At 46.4% G+C, this 24,355-nt stretch overlaps 1 protein-coding gene across 3 annotated transcripts in view; it reads left to right on the forward strand.

Annotated features, from left to right (window-relative positions):
• The window catches only part of KCTD1 (potassium channel tetramerization domain containing 1), a 176,039-nt gene extending 151,897 nt beyond the window's left edge, over positions 1-24,142 (forward strand). For all 3 annotated transcript variants that reach the window (XM_008690878.1, XM_040632623.1, XM_040632622.1), the window contains exons 3-5: positions 3,138-3,282; positions 18,953-19,258; positions 23,200-24,142. In XM_008690878.1, the coding sequence (XP_008689100.1) occupies positions 3,138-3,282; positions 18,953-19,258; positions 23,200-23,358 (610 nt within the window). In that variant the 3' untranslated portion in view covers positions 23,359-24,142. The remainder of the gene's footprint in view (positions 1-3,137; positions 3,283-18,952; positions 19,259-23,199) is intronic.
• Positions 24,143-24,355: the final 213 nt, after the last annotated feature.

A 24,355-nucleotide genomic window follows, 5' to 3' on the forward strand; every position in this document is an offset into this window, starting at 1 on the left:
GGGCCCTGGGCGGATGGGGGGCCCTGGGCGGATGGGGGGCCCTGGGCGGCGGCCCGGCCGGGGTTGCCGCCATCTTCAGGCCTCTCCTTCCGCTGCGCTTCGCCCGGTTCTGCGCCTCTGCGCCTCGCGGGGGCTCCTCGCCCGGGGGTGGGCACCGGCTCGCCCGCCTCAGCTGCCGCCCTCTTTCGGCCTGAGTGATTCTGACCGGAGACCGGGCTTCCCCCAGTGCATCGCCCAGGGACCGCAGCCACCCCTCCGGCCTACGCTGGGCCTCCTTCCAAATTCCCCCCAGCTCTTCCCTTTGCGCCTCCTGTTTCGGCCACGTGCGATGCAAGGGGCTTCTCATTGCAACTAGGCCCAATTTCCTGTATCTGCCCGAGGTGGGGTTTGTTCTTGTTTTTTGTGGTTTTTTTCCGCTCTGAAAGCCTTTTCAATGGCGCATTTCTCCCACGTCACTAAGGGCTCTAACAAGACTCTCAGCCCGGACGGTCCCTTAGGCCCCTAAATCCTGTTCCTTATATTGCCTGCGGTCTTCTGAGATGTGCTTTCATAGAAAGCTTTGTTGGCTAGTTTGGGATACCTTCTCTTGCTGTGCTCTTTGTGAGCGTGCCATGACCCCATTTGATTTTCTCATACACCCCAAGAAAAATGGCAATTTTATAAAAGAAACAGACATTTTGGTTTTTTTTTTAAAGATTGTATTTATTTAATAGACCGAGAGATCACAAGCAGGGGGGAAGGGGCAGAGGGAGAGGGAGAAGCAGGCTCCCGGCCAAACAGGGAGCTCATGGGGGACTCGATCCCACGACATGGGGATCATGACCTGAGCGGAAGGCAGAGGTTTAACCGGCTGAACCACCCAGGCGCCCAGAAACACATTTATAAGAGAGATGGAGATACAGAGAAGCCGATTTCCCCAGATTACAGCTAGGAAAGGGCCGAGCCCAATTCCCCTCACCACTCAGTCACTCCTTTACTCATTGACTCGGTAGAGATTTACTAATCACTCATGCTGTGCCCGAGTACCTCCAGGTCTGGGTTTTGAAAATGAGCTTATAAGAAAATAAGCATAGGATTTATTTAAGAATAAAATATTTACGTTTCATCTCTTGACTAAGGTGACTTGCAGTCACTGATACCCATATACTACAGGCCACAAAAATAATCAATATACACACTTGGATTTCATTGCAAAGCTCTTGCTAAACAAACAGAAGACAGAAAGTAAAAACTCTAGACCGAAAGCTTTCCTCCATAGTGGTCATTCTTTTCATTCCATTCATTGTAGGGAGGCCCCTTTAAGATCAGACAGACTGCACAAATCCCCCAATGCTACTTAACTAGTTGGGCAAGTTACTCGTCATTTTGAGCCTATTTCTTCATCTTTAAAAGGAGGATAATGGATCCTTCACATCCATGAAGTGCTAAGGATAGTGCATGCTATCTGGACAGCACTTAATAAATAGAGCTCCGTTTTCTTCGCCTGTCAACCGTAAATTTATCATGTTCACAATGAAGAGTAAAATGTCTTAGTAATAAGCAAACAAGGCTCATTCTTTCCCATCCTACACCAAACTGTCCTGGAAACACTATAAATAAGTGACTAAGTGTGTTTTAGTTTCACTGTCATTTCTGGAGCCTGTTTGATTGATGTGTTAATGGGAAATGAATGACAAGGTTGCAGGCAGTGAAGGAGTCCTAGGTTGGGAGCCACACCCGGGATAAAGTGTGGAAGGAAGGAATTGTGAATCACCCTCCATTCATGGAAAGTTGGACAAAAACATCAGCTGAGAAAAATATATTGAGTTTTAGAAATACGACCTGACTGTAATTAGTTGCTTTCTTCTTTGCACTTACTACCTTCGGGTAGGACGTGAGTTTTCTAATTATCTTTAAAAGATTTTTATTGAAACGAATGCCCAAGCTTTTCTTTTGGGGGAAGGAGGGGAAGCAGCTTCTCTATTTGTTGGTTTGTTTGTTGTATTTTAGGAGCAGTGAGAGTACTGATTTACCATTACCTCTGTCACATCAACATTTGATTTCAAAATTGTCTTCAAAGCAATAAAATGATGTTCCACATCAGAGAGAGACTGTATGAGTTCCAAAAAAGCTTCTCATGAAAAAGCAGAGCCATTTGCCTACCTACGCTCGAAATGAAAAAGTACAATGCACCTTTTGGTCCAGGAAGTGATTTCTCGAGTGTAAATTCTATTTTCTGATACAGGATATTTGTTTGTCATTAGCCAGCTGTCTACTTGTTTATGGTGCAGATGTGACCACTTTGTATTAACGGAAAATATCCTAAAGTATGTAGGTTCAGCCATCCTTAAAGGGACAAATGATAATGAATGGATGCAGAATGCTTTAACTGTAGTACACTGTTCAAATGTTAACTCTATAAATGGGAAAAACATACTGTGGATTCCTGATTTTAAAAATTACCCATAGCCACTCATGTTCCAGTACTAAGTCATATTTTGGGGGTGGTCAAATATTTATTTTTTATAATAATGCCTGGCTGTGACAAATGATTTTTGCTGAGACCTAAGAAACTAGACTGTATATTGTTAATGGAAAACATATTCTCCTAGACGAGTGATATTTTCAGTGATTCCTTTCTATAATTAAATGTAGATGTTAGCATATAGGCATTGCTTTATTTTTGGAAAGTTTGTGATTCATGGGTGGGGAAAGCTCAGAAAACAGATTTCTTAAAAACACAGTTGCTTTCTCCACAGAATCTATTTAAAAGACACTTTGGAGCAATAACATTTTTTTTTTAAGTAGCAGAGAAGGTGGTTTTAAGTAACCCAGGGGAAAGACATACTCTTCCATCACAGTGACAGCACTGAGCCATAATCACCATGTCAGGGACATTTTCTTTACAGGTACCAGACAGTGAATAAAAGGATTTACTTGAGAAAGCCTGAGACTATTTTGAATTGTCTGGCCCTGAAATATTTATCAAGCAAGGACCAGTACTTCTCAGAGAAGCATAACTACGTATCGGGTGATGTTTCCTGACTGCCATCTTTGAAACTGCTACCTTTGACAGTGACACAAAACGGTAGCTCTTAGTTTTAGCGGCCAAACAATCGATTCTAATTGTTCTCACTGTTCCCTCTTTTCTATCACAGAATCGGAAGACTTTTTGATGGTACAGAGCCCATTGTTTTGGACAGTCTCAAACAGCATTATTTCATTGACAGAGATGGACAGATGTTCAGATATATCTTGAATTTTCTACGAACATCAAAACTCCTCATTCCTGATGATTTCAAGGTGAGGGATTCACGTTAAATTACCAATAGCATTAAATATGTGATTTGTTTTGATGCGCTCCCCCCAGAACATTTCAAGCTCCACGTTTTTAATGTATACCAACTCTCACGGCATCAAAGGTTTCTGACATGGTTACACCGTCTTCGTAAAATAGAGGATATGGTCATTAAAGTTTTATGTGACCAGAAGAGGACTGATTTTGTTTAAAGACTGAATTATAATTTATTTTAACACATTGAAAACAAGTTGATTAAATTCAAAGCTTACTTCTGCTAAGTCTTAGTAAGGTAGGAAATAAAAGAAAACCTCCTTAGCTTAAGATTTTTTCTCCCAGATATTTAAAGAAAGTATTAATACTTAACAGTAAAATTTTAGATTGTTCCCTTTGAAGTTAGTAACAAGTGTTAGTCTCATGTTATGCTGGCAACGCTAGGCAATGGAACCAGACAAGAAGAACAAACAGAAAGTGTTAATATTAGAAGGAAATATACACAAATGTAATCTTTGCAGCTGTTAATATTCTTTAAATAGATTTTAAAGAATCAACCAAGTACTGTTAGAACTAATGAAGAACTCATTAAGGCGTCTACATTCAGGATCAGTATCACCATCGATAGCTTTTCTACAGAATAGCAAGAGCCAATCATAAGATATAATGGAAAGATATACCACTCACAATAACAACAAAATTTATAATACCTAGGAACAAACCTAACAAGAAATGGGCAAAGTTGGATTAAGAACACTGCAAATCTCTACATAAAGTATAAAAGAAGAGTTGTATAAATGAAGGGAAATTCTGTGTTCTGGGATGGGAAGCCTCGATATTGTTAAGATGTCACCCGTCCCCAGATGATAAATTCAGCACAAACCCATTTAAGTCACAAACTTTTTTTAAATGAAATTTGATCCATTAATAAAATATATGTAGAAGAAACAGAGGTTAAGAATAGCTAAATAAATTATTACGGATGATGATAGTAGTGGTAATGGTGGGCTGTGGCAGATGTGTCCTGCCAGACATCAGAACGTACTATAGAGCTAGAATAATTAAAACGTGTGATCCTGACTGGGCTGAAATGGACAAATACATCAGTGGAGAAGAACAGAGTGCAGAGACAGATGTGTGTATAAAGGAATTTGATGTATTATAAAGGTGGTAATTCAGTCAATGAGAAAACAAAGGAATAATCCGTAATTGGCACTGAAATAGTTGGCACAGAGACATTTGGAAAAAATGTAAAGCCAAAGCCCTATCTCATATCATAAGCTCACAGATATTCCAGAAATGAACATAAAATTTAAAACTATAAAAAATATCAGAAAAAAATCTAAAGGAATTTCTGAAAGCATAATTTTGAGGCAGAGAGGGCCTACCTGAGGAAGACTTAACACCCAGAACGTAGCCTTTAAAAAATAAAGTTGAATTAAAGACACCACATACAAATAAAAGACCAGTGTTAGACTACAGGAAATATTTGCAATAAAAGATTAATATCATTAATAAAACAGTTCTAAAATCCACAAGAAACATACAACCCAATGGAAAACATTTTTAGATAGAAACAAAAATCTCCCAAAGAAAAAAATAGAAATTGCCAATGAACATTTGAAAAGATGTTTAATCTCTGTAGAATCAAAGAAACAAAAATTGAGATCTGTCAGATTGGCAAAAATGTAAAAAATTGTGAATATAAAGTGTCGGGGATATACATCATGGTTGGGAACAGACATTTTTGGAGGGCAATTCAGCAGTTTTTAAATTTTCAGTCATACATACTCTTTGATCTAGCAGTTCAGAGTCTGTTAATTTATTTTCTAGACACAATTGCATAAATATGCCAAGATATATGTACGTGGGATGTTTACTGTGGTCATATTATTTGTAATAGCAAAAACTTGACACAACTAAAAAAAATATTCAGCAATGGTACATACTGACCAATAGGTTTATTATCTAATGTGTTGGGAGAAAATCACCAAGATTTTATTATTCATTGAAAATACTAAGTTTCAGCAGATGCATGGCCATATTTGTATTTGTGTAAAAAATATGTGTGCATAAAGGCACGGAAAAGATCTAGAAGGTTAGATCCCAAATTAATAGGGACTCTGGGGGGCTCCGTCCATCCTCTCCTTCAGGATTTTGAGCAGTGGGGCACCTGCCAAGTATACATTTGGTGAGGAAATGGGAGAGAAAGAGTGAGAACTGCAGCTAGCGCGGGCACTTCCGGCCGCCCTGGAATCAGCCGGTGGCAGCGTGTGACCCCGTGGCTTCCCCACCCGCGGCAGCACCCAGGGGCCTCCCAGAGCGCGCCTCTGACGGTGCTGCGTGCCATTCGGGCTTTACAGACGGACGAAGTGGGTTTGTGCAACATGGCTCTTTACGAAAGTCAGCTGCTTTATCCGTGGTGATGTCTTCCAATTCAGGAAGGAAAACATATTGGGAGTCTGCTTCTCAGATGGCACCTTCCTGGACGGTTTGCAAGGGTAATTTTCAATGTGTCGTTTTTTTCTTTCTGTGCCAACTTTCGAACCTCTTTCCTGCCTTCCCCTCACTCGCTGGCAGGCATCTTCTGCAGAGGCCAGAGGGAGGTCTCCCGCCTGCAGCCCTCAGTGTAAGCCTGCGGGCGCACCCGCTCAGACAGGAGCAGAGAGAGCTGGCCCGGTGGCGGCAGCAGGCCTCGCACCAGCTGCAGGCGGAGCAGAGAGCTAGGAAGAAAGTCAGGACTGCTTCTAGAAAGCAGGCCCTGACCCCACGTGGAGACAGGAAATGGGGCTGAGTTCTGCCCTGGACACAGGGCGTGAGAGGAGGAAGGAGAGGAGGGGGCCTGCTGTACATGGACACAGGCTTCAGCAGTGGCCCCCCGCCAGTCATCAGACCTGGCGCCTCTGATGGCAGGTGTTCACCAGTCAGGTGTGGACTTCCCGCGTGGGGGAGCAAGTCAGTGAGTAGGAAAGGAAGGGCTGAAAGTGTGTTATGGCAACCGTGGGGGGCCACCGTTTTCCTTATCACTCATGTTTTCCTAGAAGGAATGCAGTGGAATTGGGGAAAGGGTGAAGGAAGGACATTTCACTTTTAGTTCTATTTTAAGGTGATTGCATTTCCCAGTGACCATTCAGAATGTCTATGTGGAGAGTTCCTTGGCTCCTCAAGCTCCCTGATCATAAACTGGCCATACCCGCATGCCCGCCTCCCCCACCCCGCTACCACCCTGGAGCCTGCTCCCTTGATTTGTGTCCCATCTCTGCAAAAATGTCCAAATCCACCTGCCTGCTGTAGGCAGGAACCTGGAAGTCATTCTGCACTTTGTCCCTTCTTCACCTCCCACACACGATCCATCAGCGAGCCAGTCCGTAGTACCTTCCAGATACTCCTTGAATCAATTCCTTCTTCTCATCCCACCTCCCTGTCCAAGGCTCAGCTCTCTGGATGACTTGGAGTAGCTTGGAGTAGCTTCATAATTGATTTCCCTCTTTCCCCCTTTCCTCCTCGCATCTACTCTCCATATTGAAACTGGGAGACACTTTCTCGTTGGACTTATTATTTCTAGATCATTGTAGACTCACACGTAGTTGTAAGAAAGAATAGACCCTGGGGCGCCTGGGTGGCACAGTGGTTAAGCGTCTGCCTTCAGCTCAGGGCGTGATCCCAGCGTTCTGGGATCGAGCCCCACATCGGGCTCCTCCGCTATGAGCCTGCTTCTTCCTCTCCCATCCCCCTGCTTGTGTTCCCTCTCTCGCTGGCTGTCTCCATCTCTGTCAAATAAATAAATAAAATCTTAAAAAAAAAAAAAGAACTGTTAAAATAAATTAAAAAAAAAAAAAGAATAGACCCTGTGTTACCCAATTCCCCCCAATAGTAACATCTTGCAAAATGATAGCACAACAGCACAACCAGGATGTTGACCTTGATACAATCAAGGCACAGAACATTTCCATCATGGCAAGGATCCCTCCTGTTGCCCTTTTACAGCCATACTATGCTCCTCCCTCTCCCCCTTCTCCACCATCTCCCACCCCATCCCTTACCAAGGGACACTTTCTGAAAAAAAATAGTGTTACCATGGCTTGCTCCTGCTTACAACTCTGCAGAGGCTTCCCATTCATTGTTCGTGGAGTAAAGCAGCACATCCTTGTCGAGAGCCCACGAGGCCCAGAAGGCTCTGACCCCTGCTGTCCGCCCCCCCCTACCTACACATATGCCATACAGGATTTTCCTTAGTTCCACAAGTACACCATGTTCTTGCCCCCTTCAAAGAGGCCATTCTGTCTGCCTAATGCTCTTTTCCTGGCCTTTATTTGTCATTAGAGCTCATTGTATCCATCACTATGCCATCGCTGCCTCGTCCAGCTTAGGTTTGTGTGCACCCTGCGATTCTCCCCGTGGTCACACACGTACACTTGTCATTACTGGTCTTCATTGTTCGGCACTGTATACGCAACTGTAAGTTATCCATGCTTTTGGCTGCAGGTGTTGGAATAGCCAGTGAGCAGTGCCTTAAACGCATGGAGATTTGTTGTTTTCTCACATAAGAAGTCAGAGGTCCATGGTTATTGACAATGGTGTCCGCTCAGTGGTGTCCTCAAGGAACAGGACTCTCATTTTGTTTTGCCATCCTCAGTGTTGACGTCCTGGCCTCACGCTTGTCACCTCAAGGTCATAAGGTGCCTGCCGCAGCTCCAGGCATCACATCCTCATTCAAGGCAGGAAAATGGGGCGAAAGCCTTTTTAACTCAGAAGTTTTTGTCCTTGTCAGAAGATTCCCCAGGAGACTTTTCCTTTATCGGTCGGTCAGTGGCTAGAACGGAGCCTCCCTGGTAGGCAAAGGAGGCTGAGAAAGGGGTGTTTTTCCTTTTTAGCCTCTGTAGTGAGAGAAATGAGCAAGGGATGGGGCTGGGAATAGTTGTCGGGGAAGCTGGCCAGCCGCGACTGTCGCACTAGCTCAGCCCTGGCACGGACTCAGCCTGTGAATATTTATGGCGTGAGTGAATGAGTGCACGGATGGATACATAAACGAATGAAGTGAGTCCCACATTCACCCCAGATTCCGGTTCCTACCCCATACCTGGTCATACACTTTCTTACATTCAAACTCTGGCGACCTTATGTGTATATCGGGACTCTCTCTCTCTCTCTTTTTTTTTTTTTTTAAGATTTTATTTATTTATTTGACAGAGATAGAGACAGCCAGCGAGAGAGGGAACACAAGCAGGGGAGTGGGAGAGGAAGAAGCAGGCTCATAGCAGAGGAGCCTGATATGGGGCTCGATCCCAGAACCCTGGGATCACGCCCTGAGCCGAAGGCAGACGCTTAACCGCTGTGCCACCCAGGCGCCCCAACGGGACTCTCTTCTTTGTAAGGGTCTCACAGGCAGGGACGTTTTTATGGTTTTCTAAAGGACATTGTGTGCTGGGCACATGATAATTTCTTAGTATTAATTAACTTAAATACAGCAGAAAAGGGTCAAAAGAGTCACAGGAGACCAGAAGCTAAATGTAAGTAGGCAGTATGCTAATTACAGGACGAAAGGGCAGATATAAAACGTGTGTATAATACCATCATCCTAAGCAACGTATGAGGGTAAAATATTCATTTGTCATCCCATGAGTAAAAAAGAGGCAGACTCCAGGAAATACAGAGCAACTGATAGGGAATTCCAGTTAGAACGTGACGACAGCCGTTTGCCGTGAGTTGCAGTCTGGCCCAGGAATGGAGCTAGGGATTTCGAACACGTTCGGATGTGGCAGGTGTCATTTTGTGCTTCAAGAGCGTTCAAGTGAGATGCTGAGAGACAGGCTTCCTCATGCGCGTTAAGCTGCGGCCGATCCCTGAGGACAGGCCCTTGAGGGTCTACCCAATGGGCTAGGATGGGGATGGTTGCTTCTCTGCACCTTTCAAGCTCCCCGAGGATTCCAGAGCCCTGCAAGACGTGCTGCTCATCAATTCTAAGTGCAAAACCTACCCGTTAATTGCCCAAGGATTTAGCTGTGGCCCACACTTGGGGAAAAAGACAAAAAGCTTGTCAAATGAAACTCACGTCTCCCAGGGCCCTGAAATGTTTCCCATGGAACCTCCCGGCGACAGGCTGTAAATTACGGGGCGTTCTGGAACCCGGAGGAGCAGCAGGAGAGTGGAAGCTGAGGTGGCCGTCCAGCTCCCGTGGCTGAAGGTGGAATTGAAGCAGCTTGTGCCGCCCACAAGCGCAGGCGCGCACGCAGAAGAGCTCACGGTCGGCCTGTCCCTGAACAGCGTTCTAGGTGCTTGCTTCCTCGTCCGAGGCGATTTCCTGACCTGGGAGAAGGGACACAGCAGGAGAGAATCTGTCTTAACTGGGTTTGGGAGGGAAAGCATTCCTCGATTTCTGGCTTCCTGGTCCAGCTGTTTAATGGCGGGTTGAGCGAATGCATGCAACGTTGACATCATGGCATCCTGCCCCCCCTGAAAATGCCGTTCTGCAGATATGCTGTATGAGCTAGGTCCCCACTTAGCAATTTAGATCATTTCATACTCCAGAACACCATTGAAGTGGCCGCTGCTTGTACCCTGCTCCCATTGGAAGCTGCTGGAGTGTGTTCTCTGATAAGTGATCGTAGAGCTTGTCTGCACTGTTTTACTGTCGAGGTGACTGTCTTCCTTCCCTTCATTTCCACTCCTCCCAGTGATACTGACTTGCCCATCGTTGCTCTGTTTTCTGCTTATGCACATGTGTTGTACACACACACACACACACACACACACACACAATTGTCATTCCCAGTACACCAGGAGTCCAGAACTTTGGTTCCCTTTTTGATGGGGAACCACAAAAAATTACCTCTTTCTAGCCTTGTATTCTGAGCACCTTTGGTAAATGTCCCCCACATTGCGAGCATCTTTTGTGGTCTCTGATGAATGTCCACCCTTCCTAGATAAAGAAAAATTTGCTAACAGACAGCCCACAACTTACCTATCCCTGGCTTAGGTTTAAAATGTATTCATTATTTCTAATAACCTGTTGATATTATAGAAAAGGATATGCACATTGTAGAAAATTTGAAAAATGTGTAAGCCCCACGTACCCACCTCTTGGAGATTGCCAGTATTAAAACCTTCATGCATGCCTGGCCCTTGGGATCTTTTTCTATCCTTATTTCAGACAATAATCTCTATCTTCCTATTTCAGTAAAATCGGATTTTCTCTAATACTGGAACCATATTCAGATTTCCCTGCTTGACCCCAAAATGTCCCTTGCAGGTGGTTTTTCCAAGATGGAATCTGATGTGAGACCACATATTGAATCCAGTTATGGTCCTTCTTTTTATTACCTAGCACAGTCTGTCACTTCTTATATGACGCCGACTCGCTGGAGAAACCGGGCCAGGTGCCCCACGTCCCCCCTTCTGGATTGTCTGGCTGCCTTATCGCAGGTAGTTGAGTTCAGTGCTCTCGCCTCTGATTTCCTGTAAACGCAGGTTATCTGGGAAGGCCCGATGGTTTAGGTTACACAGGTTGGTGGGCATCCATCTCGGTGATACCGTATGCTTCGTAGTGCATCACGTTACTAGTAACCGTATGTGTTTGAATGCTAGCGCAGTGGTTAGTGATGCGAGGCCTGACCGTCGATCAGGGTGAGTTCTGTGTTCCTTAGGTTGCCACCAAAATGATCCCGGTCAAGCTCAGAGTTTCCCATCTTGTGCTGTTAGTGTTTTGAGCCAGCTCATTGTCTGTGGAGGGCTGTCCTGTGCCTTGTAGGGTGTCGAGCAGGACCCTGTATTCCACCCACCATGTGCCAGCAGCACCCACCCCCTCTCTCAGGACAATCAGAATGTCTCTAGACTTGGCTAAATACCCTCTAGGGTCAAAATTAGCCCCAGGTGAGAACCAGGAAGAAAGAGACGAAGGAAGCTTTTATGGGAAGGATACTAACTTATCTCACAGCATTAGCAGGAGCATTCTCTCAGAGGTGGAAATACCAGGGCAACTCAGGACCTCAGACGTGGGAGGTCACACACTCCTGGAGTGATGCCTGTGGCTCTGCCGCACCAGTGCCTGGGGTTTCTTTCCCCTTCCTTGGTTCTGCAGAGACCAGCTGATTGGCTCAAGTGGCTCCCAGGCTTCTGCTTCAGCCAGTCCGCTGTGGCAAGCAGACGTGGCTTCTAGGTACTCACTCTCGGGGATGGGACGTTCTTGGAGAAGGCAGAGTGGTGAGCTGGGTAGACCCCCAAGAAGTCTCTTCTTCTCCAGTACCTCCGAGAGTGCCCATTTAGGACGGCTGCCCCAGCCCATGGTCTCAGCGGCTGCCGCCTACTATTTGCATCCCTGGTGCAGAGACTCTGACTCCTAGAACCCCTGCCCAGGGCCACTTACCTCCCTCTCCCAAGGACATTCTCTCAGAGGCAAGGCTAGCCACAGCACCCAAAGAGGAGGACTGGGAGGCAGGCAGAACAGCTTGCCAGCAGCCCCGGCACGTTCTCAGATAGCATCTCTAACCCCTGCCCTCGCCCCACCCTACACACCGGGCCTCACCCCTGTAGTTAGTATCCAGGTGACTTGCCAAGCCAGGGTGTGGCTTGAGAATGCAGATCGATCTGCTTCCAGCTCTGCCACTGACACCCCATCATTATCACCTGCGTCTACCTTACCTTTCTCTAGGAGATCGAGAAGTGCTAGGGGAGGGAGACAGTGGTCGGATAGAGAGGAGACACCCTGCCGCTGCTTCTGTTTCCTTTACCAGCCATCAGGCTAAACGTCAGGCTGGATATCCTCCCCCCAAACCCCCGGAAAAATAAGAGTAGTCAGGAGAAGCTGGAAGTTGGCGCTGCTGGCTGGGAAGGAGGCCTCCCGGCCAGAAGTCTCACACGGTGGCAGGGAAAGGAGCAAGTGGGCCAGTCCTTCTGGGCTTTGAAGAAAGGAAAGGGAGGTGGGGGGGGGGATGAACAGGCAGAGCACAGAGGAGGTTCGGGCAGTGCAGCTACTCTGTATGGTACCATTAATGGTGGGTACATGTCATTGTACATTTGTCCAAACCCATAGAATGTACAATAGCAGAAGGGAATCCTCGTATAAACCGTGGACTTCGGGTGATCACGTAGGTTCATGAGTTGTAACAAGTGCACCACTCTGGTGGGAGATGTTGAGAATGGGGAGGCTGTGGGTGTGTGGGGACAGGGGTGTATGGGAAATCTCTGGACTGCCCCTCAATTTTATTTATTTATTTATTTATTTACTTATTTATTTATAGATTTTATTTTATTTATTTTAGAGAGAGAGAGCGGGGGCAGGGGCAGAGGGACAGGGAGAGGGGAAGCAGACTCCCCACAGAGCATGCTGAGCATGGAACCCCAAGCAGAGCTCTATCTCGACCCTGAGACCAGGACCTGAGTGGAAACGAAGAGTCAGCCTTAACCGACTGAGCCACCCAGGGCCTCTTTCCCCTCAATTTTTTAACCGTGAACCTAAAACGGCTGTAAAAATATTAAGTCCTTTAAAAAAAAAAGAAGAAGAAGAAGAAGAAGAAGGTATTGCAGAGCCAGGGAAACTAAGAATTCTAGGCACCCCAACCTGAAATACTGTGATATCTATGGTGGCCCACCTCCCACCAAAAAAAACTAAAAACAAAACAAAAAACCCAAAATTTTAAAACTAAAGGAAGTTAAGTCCTGCAGAGATTTTTTTTCTCTTATCACTACTACCTGGATTCTATTTTTGAAATGTAAAATATAAACTCCTTCATTTCCCTTATTCTCTTGGTGGCCCTGCTTTGCCGGTCCCCTGACCTATACTTCCCCTGCATTCTGCGGAGCCGAGCACTGCCTGGGAGGCCCAGGAACTGTGCCGAAGAGCTCCTGGAGCTCCCGGGACGAACTGGACACGTTGCCCAGAGAAAAACCCTCTTTGTACCCACAGCATTTAGCATGGCGTCTGGCACATTAGCAGATTTTAAAATGAACAAGTGACTGAGTTGCCTTTTGAGTATAAGGACGTGCCAACTACTGTGTGAAGCTTCAAGGCCACGAGGAGTGAAATAAGCCTCTGAACTGTTTGGTGGAACCAGTAAATGTGTGCGGTGAGCTGAATAATGACCCCCGAGGGGGTCCACATCCTAATCCCCAGAATAGATGACCTTATGTGGCCAAAGGGACTTTGCAGATGTGATTAAGAGTCTTGAAATGGGGAGATTATCCTGGATAATCCAGGTGGGCCCAGTGGAATCGCAAAGGTCCTTATAAGTGAAGGAGGGAGGGGGGGTCAGAGTCAGAGAAGAGGTGATGAAGGAAATAATGTGATTGTTGGCCATGAGCCAAGGAATGCAGCCAGCCCCCGGATGCTGGAAAGGGCCAGGAACGTCACTGTCCCCTAGAGCCTTCTGAAGGAAGGCAGTCCTGGCCTGCAGCTCAGCGAGCTAGCCCTAAGCCCCATCTCAGACTTCGGACCTCCAGAACTGTACAAGAGTGAGTCTGTGTTGTTTTAAGCCACCAAATTTATGGTAATTTCTTCCAGCAGCCGTTAGAAACTAATGCACGGTGTATATCCCTTTCCCCCCTCTAGGGAGAATGTTTTCTGAATTCCAAATATTTAATCCAGAAATAAGCTTTTGAAATACGGTCCATTTGCATTTGGGAGTCCACCCATATTTACCTTCTTGTTCCATGTACCTATCTCCAGGGTCTTAGCAAGGCTCAATTTATTCTTCTATTAAATGGCATCTTGATCTTCCTATGCCTCAAAAAAACCACTCAGAAAAAATCTCAGAAAAAAAATTTTTTTTTACATATGTATTCTAGGACTTTAAAGTCATTTAAACGTGATAATAAGTCTGAATAATCTATTTTCCTTTATCTGGATATGAGGCTAAGCAAGAAATATGAACGATGCTTTCTAAATGAGAGAAGATAAAATTGGCACGGAAGCAGGGCAGAGGAATGATGGCATCTAGTACATTCTGGAGTTGCTTTGCTGAAAGCAAACGTGGATGCTTTGGGTTCATTTTCCTCTAAAGAAAATCTGGGGCCAGGGGTGCCTGGGTGGCTCTGTCGGTTGAGTGTCTAACTCTTGGTCTTGGCCCAGGTCATGATCTCAGGGTCGTTAGATGGAGCCCCATGTGGGGCTCTGCACTCAGTTCACAGTCGGCCTGAGATTCTCTCTCCCTCTCCCTCCCCACTCTGCCCTCCTCCCCTGCTCATGCTCTCTCTCTCTCTCAAATAAATAAATAAAATCTTAAAAAAAAAGAGAGAGAAAAGAAAAGAAAATCTGGGGTCAAACTTGCTGCTGCCCCATAAAGTCCTGCTCATTTCCACCTCATACCTTGGGGATAAGAGACTGAACTGTTAGAGGTTGTAAAAGCCAAAAAAAGGAACGGTGGGTTTTGCCAGATATGGACCAAGGTGTAAGGAAAGAAGATTCCAGAAGATTCAGAGAGCAGAAGGAAATGAGCACAAGGTCAGAGAGTCTAAAGGGAAACTTGATAAAAACTCTAAAATAGATGGGATTTAGACAATGAAATTAAATGATCCTGATTGAGGAAGGGAAGGAGGACGAGGTTCCTAAGGAAAGCAGCCGTGGGCCCTGAGTCGGCTCTGCAGGGCCTTTCTCCGATGAGCCGAGACTGGAAGCGTGTGTTAGGAAGTAGAGAAAGACGAATATAAAGGAGCCTGCCAAGAAAACGAATGGCCAGTGTGAGCTTAACCATGCAGAAAATGGTAAAAACAACAACAAGGAGGGCTTTTTAGTTCTTGAGCTGGCAGACGCTCGGAGGCGAGTGAGCGTCAGGGGGCTGATGGCCAAGCGGAGCGTGCGTGCTCGGCTGCTCTCCGGCGTCTGCTGCCCCAGCGCAGACGGCACTCCGCCCTGGAGACCTGAGGGAACGGCTCGGTAAAGGAAGAGATGGAGCCAGACCCAAGTAGAGATGGTCAAGATCGCCTGGTGGCCAGAGGTCGTTCAAGGCCAGGCCCATGAGATACATCCGAGGGTACGGGATGACCTTCAGGGGATCTCTTTAAACTACACTTTGAAAACCACTGGCAGAATCCTTGAGAAATCACTGAGTGGAGCCAAAAGTCTAATAAGGGCCAGTGTTTCCCTAATTTTCCAGGAGCAGAGAACGATAACATGAGCAGCGTTGTATAGGGAGACAGTCTGTCCGTCCATGGCCAGACCTCAGAGTGGAACACCCACGCGGCTTGTGAATTCAGAGGGAAAAGGAAAGTGGTGAGGATTCAGAGTCACCATAGGGGGTTTGTCACCCCACGTCCTGCCAGCCTTACTAGCTTCAGGTTATGGTAGACAGACCTGTGGACCAGGACATTGTCATGGGTATAGACTCAGAATATCAGGCCTGGTAACAACTTTAACGTGATTTATTCCTCTCAAATTTTGTAGATAAAGAGACTGGAGTCCAAACAGTTAAGGAGAGTCTCTGGGCAGTATGGAGGCTGGGGCCCCTCCCACATGTCCAGCCTTCCCCTTGGAGGCCCACCCAAATGCACGGTATTTCAACCAGACACCCAGCAAATGCCACAATTGGGCGCCGGCTGATCTCAGAATTATAGGTTTTATAGGGGTTCGAATAGCCAGAATCCAGAGTCTTAATTTATTACCTGGGCATCAGTCTGAACCAAGGCCTGTATGTAGCCCTGTCCTGTCATTACTTTTAAGAAATGATTCACATACAGAGACAGAATACCCGGTTCAAAATGACAAAAAAATGAGAGTGGGAGCAGAACATGGGACGAAAGAATTTACATTTTCTCAGTATGTTGAAACAAATTCCAGAACCTACAGTAGGCAATTTGAAGAGGGATAACTAATGGAGAATTTAAAAATGTTTCACAAATGCTGTTAGAGGAAGACCTCGTTCAGTAGCAGCTCCTGTGAAAAGGTCTGGAGACATCACTATAAGCAAAATGTAAAACTGATAGGGTAATAGGACAGCCAAGAAGGTTCATACAGCCTTATGCTGTGCGGTGCGCCGAATATGGGTCCCCCAAAGATGTCTGTGTCGTAATTCCTGGAAGCCAGGAGTATGTCACCTTACATGGCAGAAGGGACTTTGCAGGTGTGATTAAGTTAAGGGTCTTGAGGTGGGGAGATTATCGTGGATCATCTAGGTGGGCCCAGTGTGCTCACAAGGGTCCTTCCAAGTGAAAGGGGGAAGCGGGAGGGTCAGAGTCAGAGATGTGACAATAGTAGAGGCGGGACTGATGCGGGACCCCAGGCCGAGGAATGCTGGCTGCGTCTGCAAGCTGCAGAAGGCAAGGATATGAATGTTCCTCTAGAGTTTCCAGAAGAAACACCACCTTAATGACACATGTTAGGCTTCCAGCTTCCAGAACTGTAAGAGAATACATTTGTGTGGTTTGAGCCCCTCAGTGTGTGGTAATTGTTGCAGCAGCCGTAGGAGATGAATGCAGGCCTACGAGTGGTTAGAATGTCCAGCCGAGCGAAGGTTTTACAGCGCACTCGTTAGACCACATCTGAAATGTTAAGTTCAGTTCCGGTTTGGGTTTTCAGAGAAGTATGTTGACAAAGTCAAGGACATACCAGATATCGAAGGACCTTTAAGTCATAACAAATGAGAAAGAGCTGAAAAGATTGGGTATTTTCAGCCTGAATAGTATTAAGACATAACCATTGTCTTCAAATGTGTGAAGGGTTCACATGTCAAAGAAAGTTTAGGATCACTGTAAGCCCAGATGGCAGAATTTGAATAAGTTGGAACTACAGGGAAATTCAGGTCATTTTAACCAAGAAGTTTACAGAAGTGTAATCAGAGTGGCCAACAAAGTAAGTGCCGTGCCCTCTTAGATAGGAAGCTTCCTGTCACTGGAAGCATTTAATCAGAGGCTAATGGTTACTATTCAGCAGAGTTTGAGAGGATTCCTCCGTAAGGTCAAGGTTGGTCAATAAGACTGCTCTAAGCAGTCTCAGATTTCAAGACTTGATGACATATTTTCACTGGAGTCCAGATTTTTCCTTGTGCTAAAATTTTTCATTCTCAAAGGAAAATAAAAACGCAGTAGCAGAAATTCTCACTTCTATTGCCTGTCAATGCTGTTTTCAAATCTCGTTGAGAGCTGTCATCTTAATAAGTAAGTAAAGGAGCAAGGTCACTATCTCACAGGGGATGTACTTCAGAGACCGCAAGGCCCCCACACGGGGGAGGAACCCCGGTCTCCCCATCCTGCCCTCAAGCTGGCGGAGGGGGCCCCAGTGCTGTCCTAAGAGTGGCCACACCTCAGCTTAGTTCTCACCTCCTCAAACAAACAGTACCTCCCGTGGGTGGGGAGGGAAAGCAGGTGCCAGGATGTGAAAGGAAGATCATCAGAGCACGGGCTCCTCTCCAGCAGGGAACCAAGACTCCTGTAAGAATGGGCTTGCCAGGAGAAGACAGAATCTGGAAGCAGTCCATTCCGGTGAGGAGTGTCTGGGATGGCATCTTCCCCTGGCCCAAATATCTCAACACAGAAAGTGGAAGATCCAGCTAGAGGTCCACTGGCACTTTCCCACCTCTCCACATTTTTCTCTGGAAGCCGCAAATACTGCCTCTGCTTTTGGTGCTTAATTTGCAAGAAAAAGAGACAAGTGCCACATAAAACCGTTCTCCTGTGGTCATCGTCTCTGCGCTCCATCCCATCCAGATAGCAGAGGTCCTGGCAGCACCCAGGCCCCGGGCTCCCGGTGTCGGCGCTGCTGCGGGCACCAGGCACCGCCTGCCAGCCCCTGCCGGGGGAGGACGGCAGACACGCCTGTGTCAGCTCATTAAAACGTCCTCAGTCAACATGCCTGGACAAGTGTCCACTTGCCTCACACCCAGAGATGATTGTGGTCATAGCTACGTGTAGACATAATATTGACCCGCTTGATAGCATCATTCCTACGTCGCTGCCTCCCCCTCAGCCTCCCTTGTCCTCCCATTCAGCGATTTGTGTGTGTGTTTTAATACCTGCTGGCCAGATTTCTGCTTTAATTCAGTAGACTTGTTCTTAAGGCAAGAGAAAAAGAAACCATGCTCAGGGAATGGTGGCTGTGCTTTCAGAAAGGGACGGGGTTCCTTTCTAGTACCTCTGACCTGCAGGGATTGTGGGCTAGTTTGGCTCGCTGACTTGAGGATGGCAGCCTCCCCCCGCGCCCCCATCCGAGATATCAGACATCAGGCACCCACGCTTAGGGAGAAGCAGCGCCCACCCACCCGCCACCACCTGCAGCCCCGCCCCCAGCTGGCGCCGCCCCCTGCACCTCCCGTGGGTGGTGCACCTGCGCCTCCCTCACCGCAACCCACACGGGGCTCCGTCGTGAGAACGTAAAGTGGATTTTCACCCCACGAATTTTAAATATGCAGAGGCACTCTTGGGCTGAAAGAGAAAAGTCACGGGTTCAGCCTTTCTCATCTCCGTTTTCTCGTCTGCACCGTGGGAATAATAATGGTTCCAAAATCACAGGGCAGTTGTGGGGGTACAGGCCTTAATTTATGGGGAGCATTTAGAAGAGGGTCTGCCTGGCCCTTAATACCCCTAAGCTCCTTTTAGCATCACTGAATGAATGCACGCACATATGTGTGGTGAGTGAAAAATTTACACGCAGATTCGATTGTTGAAATAACAGGGGGGAAAAATCACCCCTTACCTGTGGACATTTTCAGGCCTTCATGTTTGTATTTTGCACTGTGAAATACTTTTTTTTCCCTCCAGGACTACACTTTGTTATATGAAGAGGCAAAATATTTTCAGCTTCAGCCCATGTTGTTGGAGATGGAAAGATGGAAGCAGGACAGAGAAACTGGTCGCTTTTCAAGGCCCTGTGAGTGCCTAGTGGTGCGTGTCGCCCCAGACCTCGGAGAAAGGATCACGCTCAGTGGTGACAAATCCTTGATAGAAGAAGTGTTTCCAGAGATCGGCGACGTGATGTGTAACTCTGTCAACGCAGGCTGGAATCACGACTCAACGCATGTCATTAGGTTTCCACTGAATGGCTACTGTCACCTCAACTCGGTCCAGGTATAGCCTTGTCATCCACTGTGTGGCATCCAATGTCACTCTTTTTTTTTTTTTAAGATTTTATTTTTATTTATTCGACAGAGATAGAGACAGCCAGTGAGAGAGGGAACACAAGCAGGGGGAGTGGGAGAGGAAGAAGCAGGCTCATAGCGGAGGAGCCTGATGTGGGGCTCGATCCCAGATCGCCAGGATCACGCCCTGAGCCGAAGGCAGATGCTTAACCGCTGTGCCACCCAGGCGCCCCATCCAATGTCACTCTTAATGCTGTTACTTAACCTTGCCTTCACACAGTGCCTTCCGGGGAGCTGGGAAACTCCCACGTGGCATCACTTGTGTTGGGTAGGTAAGCGTGTGTACCCTCTACGCACTCCGTTGATCCACGGTATTTGTTGAACTATGTGCCCGGTGCTGCTATGAGCACTGGAGATCGAGAAAACAAAGAAAGAGACAATAGCTCTATTTTCCCAGAATTTACATCCTGAGAAGGATGGGGAGATGGCGGGGCGGGGGGGAGGGGGGGGACAAACAGTAACCAACAGAAATGTTGAGACCCATTAAAACAAAAGTTTAATGAGGAAAAGAAAAAAGACATGTTGGTCAGGTGGTGAGAAGAGGACAGCTGGAATGAGATATCCCAGGCAGAGGGACCAGCATGTTGCGACGACCCTGAGGTAGGGGTCTGCTTGGCATGTCGGGAGTATCAGGAGAGCCCACGGGGCTTGAAGAAAGTGTCAGGGATAGGGAGCGCTGAGACAAGAGGCCAGCAGGTGGCCCGGGACAGATCATGGATTGCCTCTCGGGCGGCAGTAAGCACTCTGGGATTTTTTGTTTCGGTTTCTTTTGGTTTGGGATCATTTGCTTGTGTGAGTAAAATGGAAAGCCATTTGAAGATTTTGAGCAAAAGTGTGGCATGATGTAACTCAGATTTGAAAATGAATACTCCAGCAGCAGATGGAAAGCAGTAAAAGCAAGGGGACCAGTTAGCAGTATTTGAGAAGTGTCTGGTTCTGAGTTCTCTTGAGTGTCATAGAGCTAACAAGGTTCTCTGACAATGACGAAGATTTTTGACAGGGAAACTGGATCAATGGAATTGCTGTTTTCTGAGACAGAGAAGTCTGTGGGAGAAGGAGGCTTAGGGGTGGCATTCAGAAGTTTGGTTCACATGGTAGGCGCTGTGTCCCTTAGACACTGGTGGGTGTGTTCATCTTCTTAACTGATGTGTGGCAGCTGTGGGCCAAGGGTGGTACGTGCCATGTCTTCTTAGAACAACCCTAACAGGTAAGCACTGTGAATCCCCCATCTTATGACTCAAAATGGTTTGAAGTCAATGGAGTAAGGGCTTGGGGTTCTCCCCCAGCTCTTTTTAATTGGAGTGGGCCCATGACTTTGTTCAGGATTGACCCAACAAAACCTCTTCCACAGCTCAAAGACTAGAAGCACCCACTCTACCATTCCTCTTGAAGATCGTTCCACAACTATTTATAATTTTAGAAATTTATGAACAGATGTCTGAGAACAGCAGAGCAGGAGACACTGGCAGAAGCAGTGTCCCAGGAGCGCTGGTGGAAGACATGGGCTCTCAGGCACCATCGCGGCCGCTGGGTTGGATGGGGCCAGAGCTGCACCCCGAACCACCCTGTGTTCCTGAGCGAGGCCTCTGCTATTTATCACAGCCTCTAAAACTCTGAAAGCCTTTTGCCTCCCACACACACAACCTGCCCCAGCTTTCCTCCAGATGGAGGCAGGGGCAGCACCCATCAGAGCCATGACAGCATTGCTTCCCTAGGGCTCCACATCTCACACAAAAACCTAGCCCCACCACCCAGGCTATGGAGTAAACTCATATGCCTGACGAGTTTCCCAGTTATTCAGGTCTGGTCAGATGAGGACATTTTCACCTGGATTAACATCGGTGACACAGCCATGATGTGACCATGACATGGTCAATGACTCTAGCTTCCTGCTCCACCAACCAAGAAAACAGGCACTGTGCTCTAGGCATCCAGAAGTTTTGGGCTAAGACGCACAAGACTTGATACTCCACCCCACCCCTGGAGTGATTTTAATATTCTCAAGTGATCACTAATGTTAAGGAGTTTTGCTATTAACAAATTGATGTTTAAAAAGAAATGGCCAGGGAGCAAAGCTATGTGCATGGCATTGAAAAAAGCTTTGAGCACGTCCAAGGCAACAGTGGGTCCTGTGGAATGATGATCATATTAGCCATTTCAGACCCCTGGGGAGGAAGCTTCAGGAATTCTGTATTTAACAATTTAGCAACCTAACAACGCTGCAAGACGAACAGTACCAGAGTTAGGTGCTCCACTGTTCACAGCTTCTGCCTTTGTAATTCGTCTCCCGGTCAAGGCAAAGAATCCTTTCCAGTGCCGTGGTTTGGCCGAGCAAACTGAGGTTTTTCTTGCTGACAGGCTATGTTCCTGCCTCTTCGGGGGAAATCTCAGAGTGGGCTCTCGGGTCTTCACCTTTTTATTAACTTGCTACCAAAGCACTTCTTGATTTTGAACTTAGGGATTGTTTTCTTCATCCTGTCCCTTTGCTGACTGGTGTGCATATGCATTGTGAATTTAGCTACAGAAATAGAGCACTGCAGGGTAGAATGTTCCTTTTGTTCTCATAAGGACTTTTTTTTTTTTAATGTGCCAGCATTCAGAGTTTGAGTTTTTAGAAAGCCTACTGTATTGTTTTCCAATCTCTAGATAGCCGTTTTGCAAAATAGCAAATTATAATCCACAGAGAAGTAGGTGACCAAAAAATAATAATTTAAAGAGAAACAGTAAGGGTTCACCTTACATTGAGTAAATTTTGAAAGTTATTTAGTAACCTTTCACTTCATTCCCCCCAAAAAATCTTGAGCCAGACTTTTTTTTTAAGCTATGATTGAGCTGTCTTGCCGTTAGAGTGGTGTAGAATTAATTTAATTATACCCGGAAGCCCAGGGAACGTTTGCAAGTCCAAGGTCTGGTGGATTTCTAAGGAAACGAAGCTCTAGATCACTTGTCCGTATTTTTGCCCATCCAAGAGTGCGGGAGTTTTCTCCTACACTTAAGGCTGTCAGACATGCAGGTGACAGACCCAGGGATCTTTCTGACATTAGGTATTTGATTTCCAAATTGAAGAGATTATGAGAAGTGATTATTCTATGAGAAGTTTAGAATATCTTTATTTTGGATGTGTTTTCCAACATACAACCATTGCATTTATGCTTGCCTCCCTGAATGCACACAGGGCAATAAATCTATTTCAGATGCCATCAACTTGAAAACCTGTAGATAAACCTCGACTGTCTTCAGCAGTCCATTTGTTCTGCTATTGAAATGATATCCGTCTTCCAAACTGAAATATATTAAGTTCATACTGGCAGCCTTCAACAGTGGCAGAGCTGAGGGTGAATGAGTTGAAAATGAATCACTGGCTGAGTAAATTCGGATAAAATCAGCGTCTGGCCATATCATTTATCATCTCTTAGACGGTATTTTCGTGATAAATGAGATTTGAAATGGGAACCCTCTCTTTTGCCAGAGAAGGTAGGGTTGCACGTTGCAAGAAACGTGGCATCCGAGGCCAGACAGACCTGGGTTGGAAACCCAGTCGCATCACTTCCATGCCTGGAGCCTCAGTTTTCCCACGTATGAAATGGGCTGACCACCCGTGCTGCCGGGTGGTCGCAACCATTAAATGAACTGGCACGTGTGCGGCAGGCATGGAAAGGCGCATCGGAGGTGTTGGAAACGGTGCTCCCTCCCTCCTGCCCTTCCGTCCAGAGGCCGTCCTTTGAATGCAGCAACTCAAGCGGCTGGGGGGTCGGGTGAGAGTGAGCCGGGCTGCACAAGACCGCAGACTTCAGGACACGTCTCTGGGCTGTGGGTGTGGCCGGAGGACCCCTGTCCCCGCTAACCAGGATGTTGTGTTGCCCCGTGCAGGTCCTCGAGAGGTTGCAGCAGAGAGGATTTGAAATCGTGGGCTCCTGCGGGGGAGGCGTGGACTCGTCTCAGTTCAGCGAGTACGTCCTGCGGCGGGAGCTGCGGCAGACGCCCCGCGTGCCGTCCGTCATCCGGATAAAGCAGGAGCCTCTGGACTGAACGGACAGATTTCTTATGCAACAAGGAAAAAAGAAAACCGTACACAACAAATAACAAAGAAGGGACATTTATGTGCAGTTGGGACAGCAAACCAAGTCCTGGACCTAAAATTGAATAAAAAGACACATTTATATCCAATAGAGACCACACCTGTATTCATATGGGAACAATTGGAATAGTGATATCCTCAAGGTGTAAAAAAATATATAAATATATATATATATATGTCAAAAGGTAGGAAATGCAAAAAAAGGAAAAAAAAAAGTTTAAAAAAGGTGGTAGCTACAGTTGGTGCTGTGATGGCCGTGAAGTGTCCTGGGCCTCCCGAGGCCCCTGACCGGTGTACAAGCCATGAGCAGTGAGGACGCATCTCCTTACAGTTTCCATTGCCAACAGCCATCCATTGTTTCCTTTTCCTTTGTCTTTCTTTTTCCTTTTTTTTTTTTTAAAAAACAACAACAAAACACCTTGAATGAGTTTATTTGCATACGGAGGTTTCCTGTGCTCTCTTGTAGGCGGGACGGGGCAGGACTTCAGAAAAACTCATGAGCACACTGTATTCGAAAGACATTAGACGTGAAATTTTACATGTAGTTTGTACAGAAGTCACACTTTTTTGTCTGCCTCACAGATGTGAACATTACTTTGTTTTTAAACTGATCAGTTTTGCAAAGGGGCCAGAATTATTACTTGTTAGAGTTGCTCCAGTTTGAGTCTGCTGCTTTCCTACAATTTTTCAAATTTTATAATGTATTAAATACAATAAACTCTGTTTAAAAAATAAGGTCTGTGTGAAACACACGTGTGGGGATGAGGCTGTATTAAAATGAGATTTTTTTTTTCTTTTTCTAAATTTTCTGTGTCGAACATCAGAAAGAGGCCCTTAAAGCTGACGCCAGTTTTGAGGTCAAACTGTGCTTTGTTCCTTGGCGCTGGTTAGCAAGATAATCTTCCTTCTCGTGAACTTTTTGTTTATAAACTTTAGTTATCTCTCACT

The sequence above is a fragment of the Ursus maritimus genome, unplaced genomic scaffold (genome assembly GCF_017311325.1).
Source record: "Ursus maritimus isolate PB19 unplaced genomic scaffold, ASM1731132v1 scaffold_18, whole genome shotgun sequence".
Taxonomy (NCBI): Eukaryota; Metazoa; Chordata; class Mammalia; order Carnivora; family Ursidae; genus Ursus; species Ursus maritimus.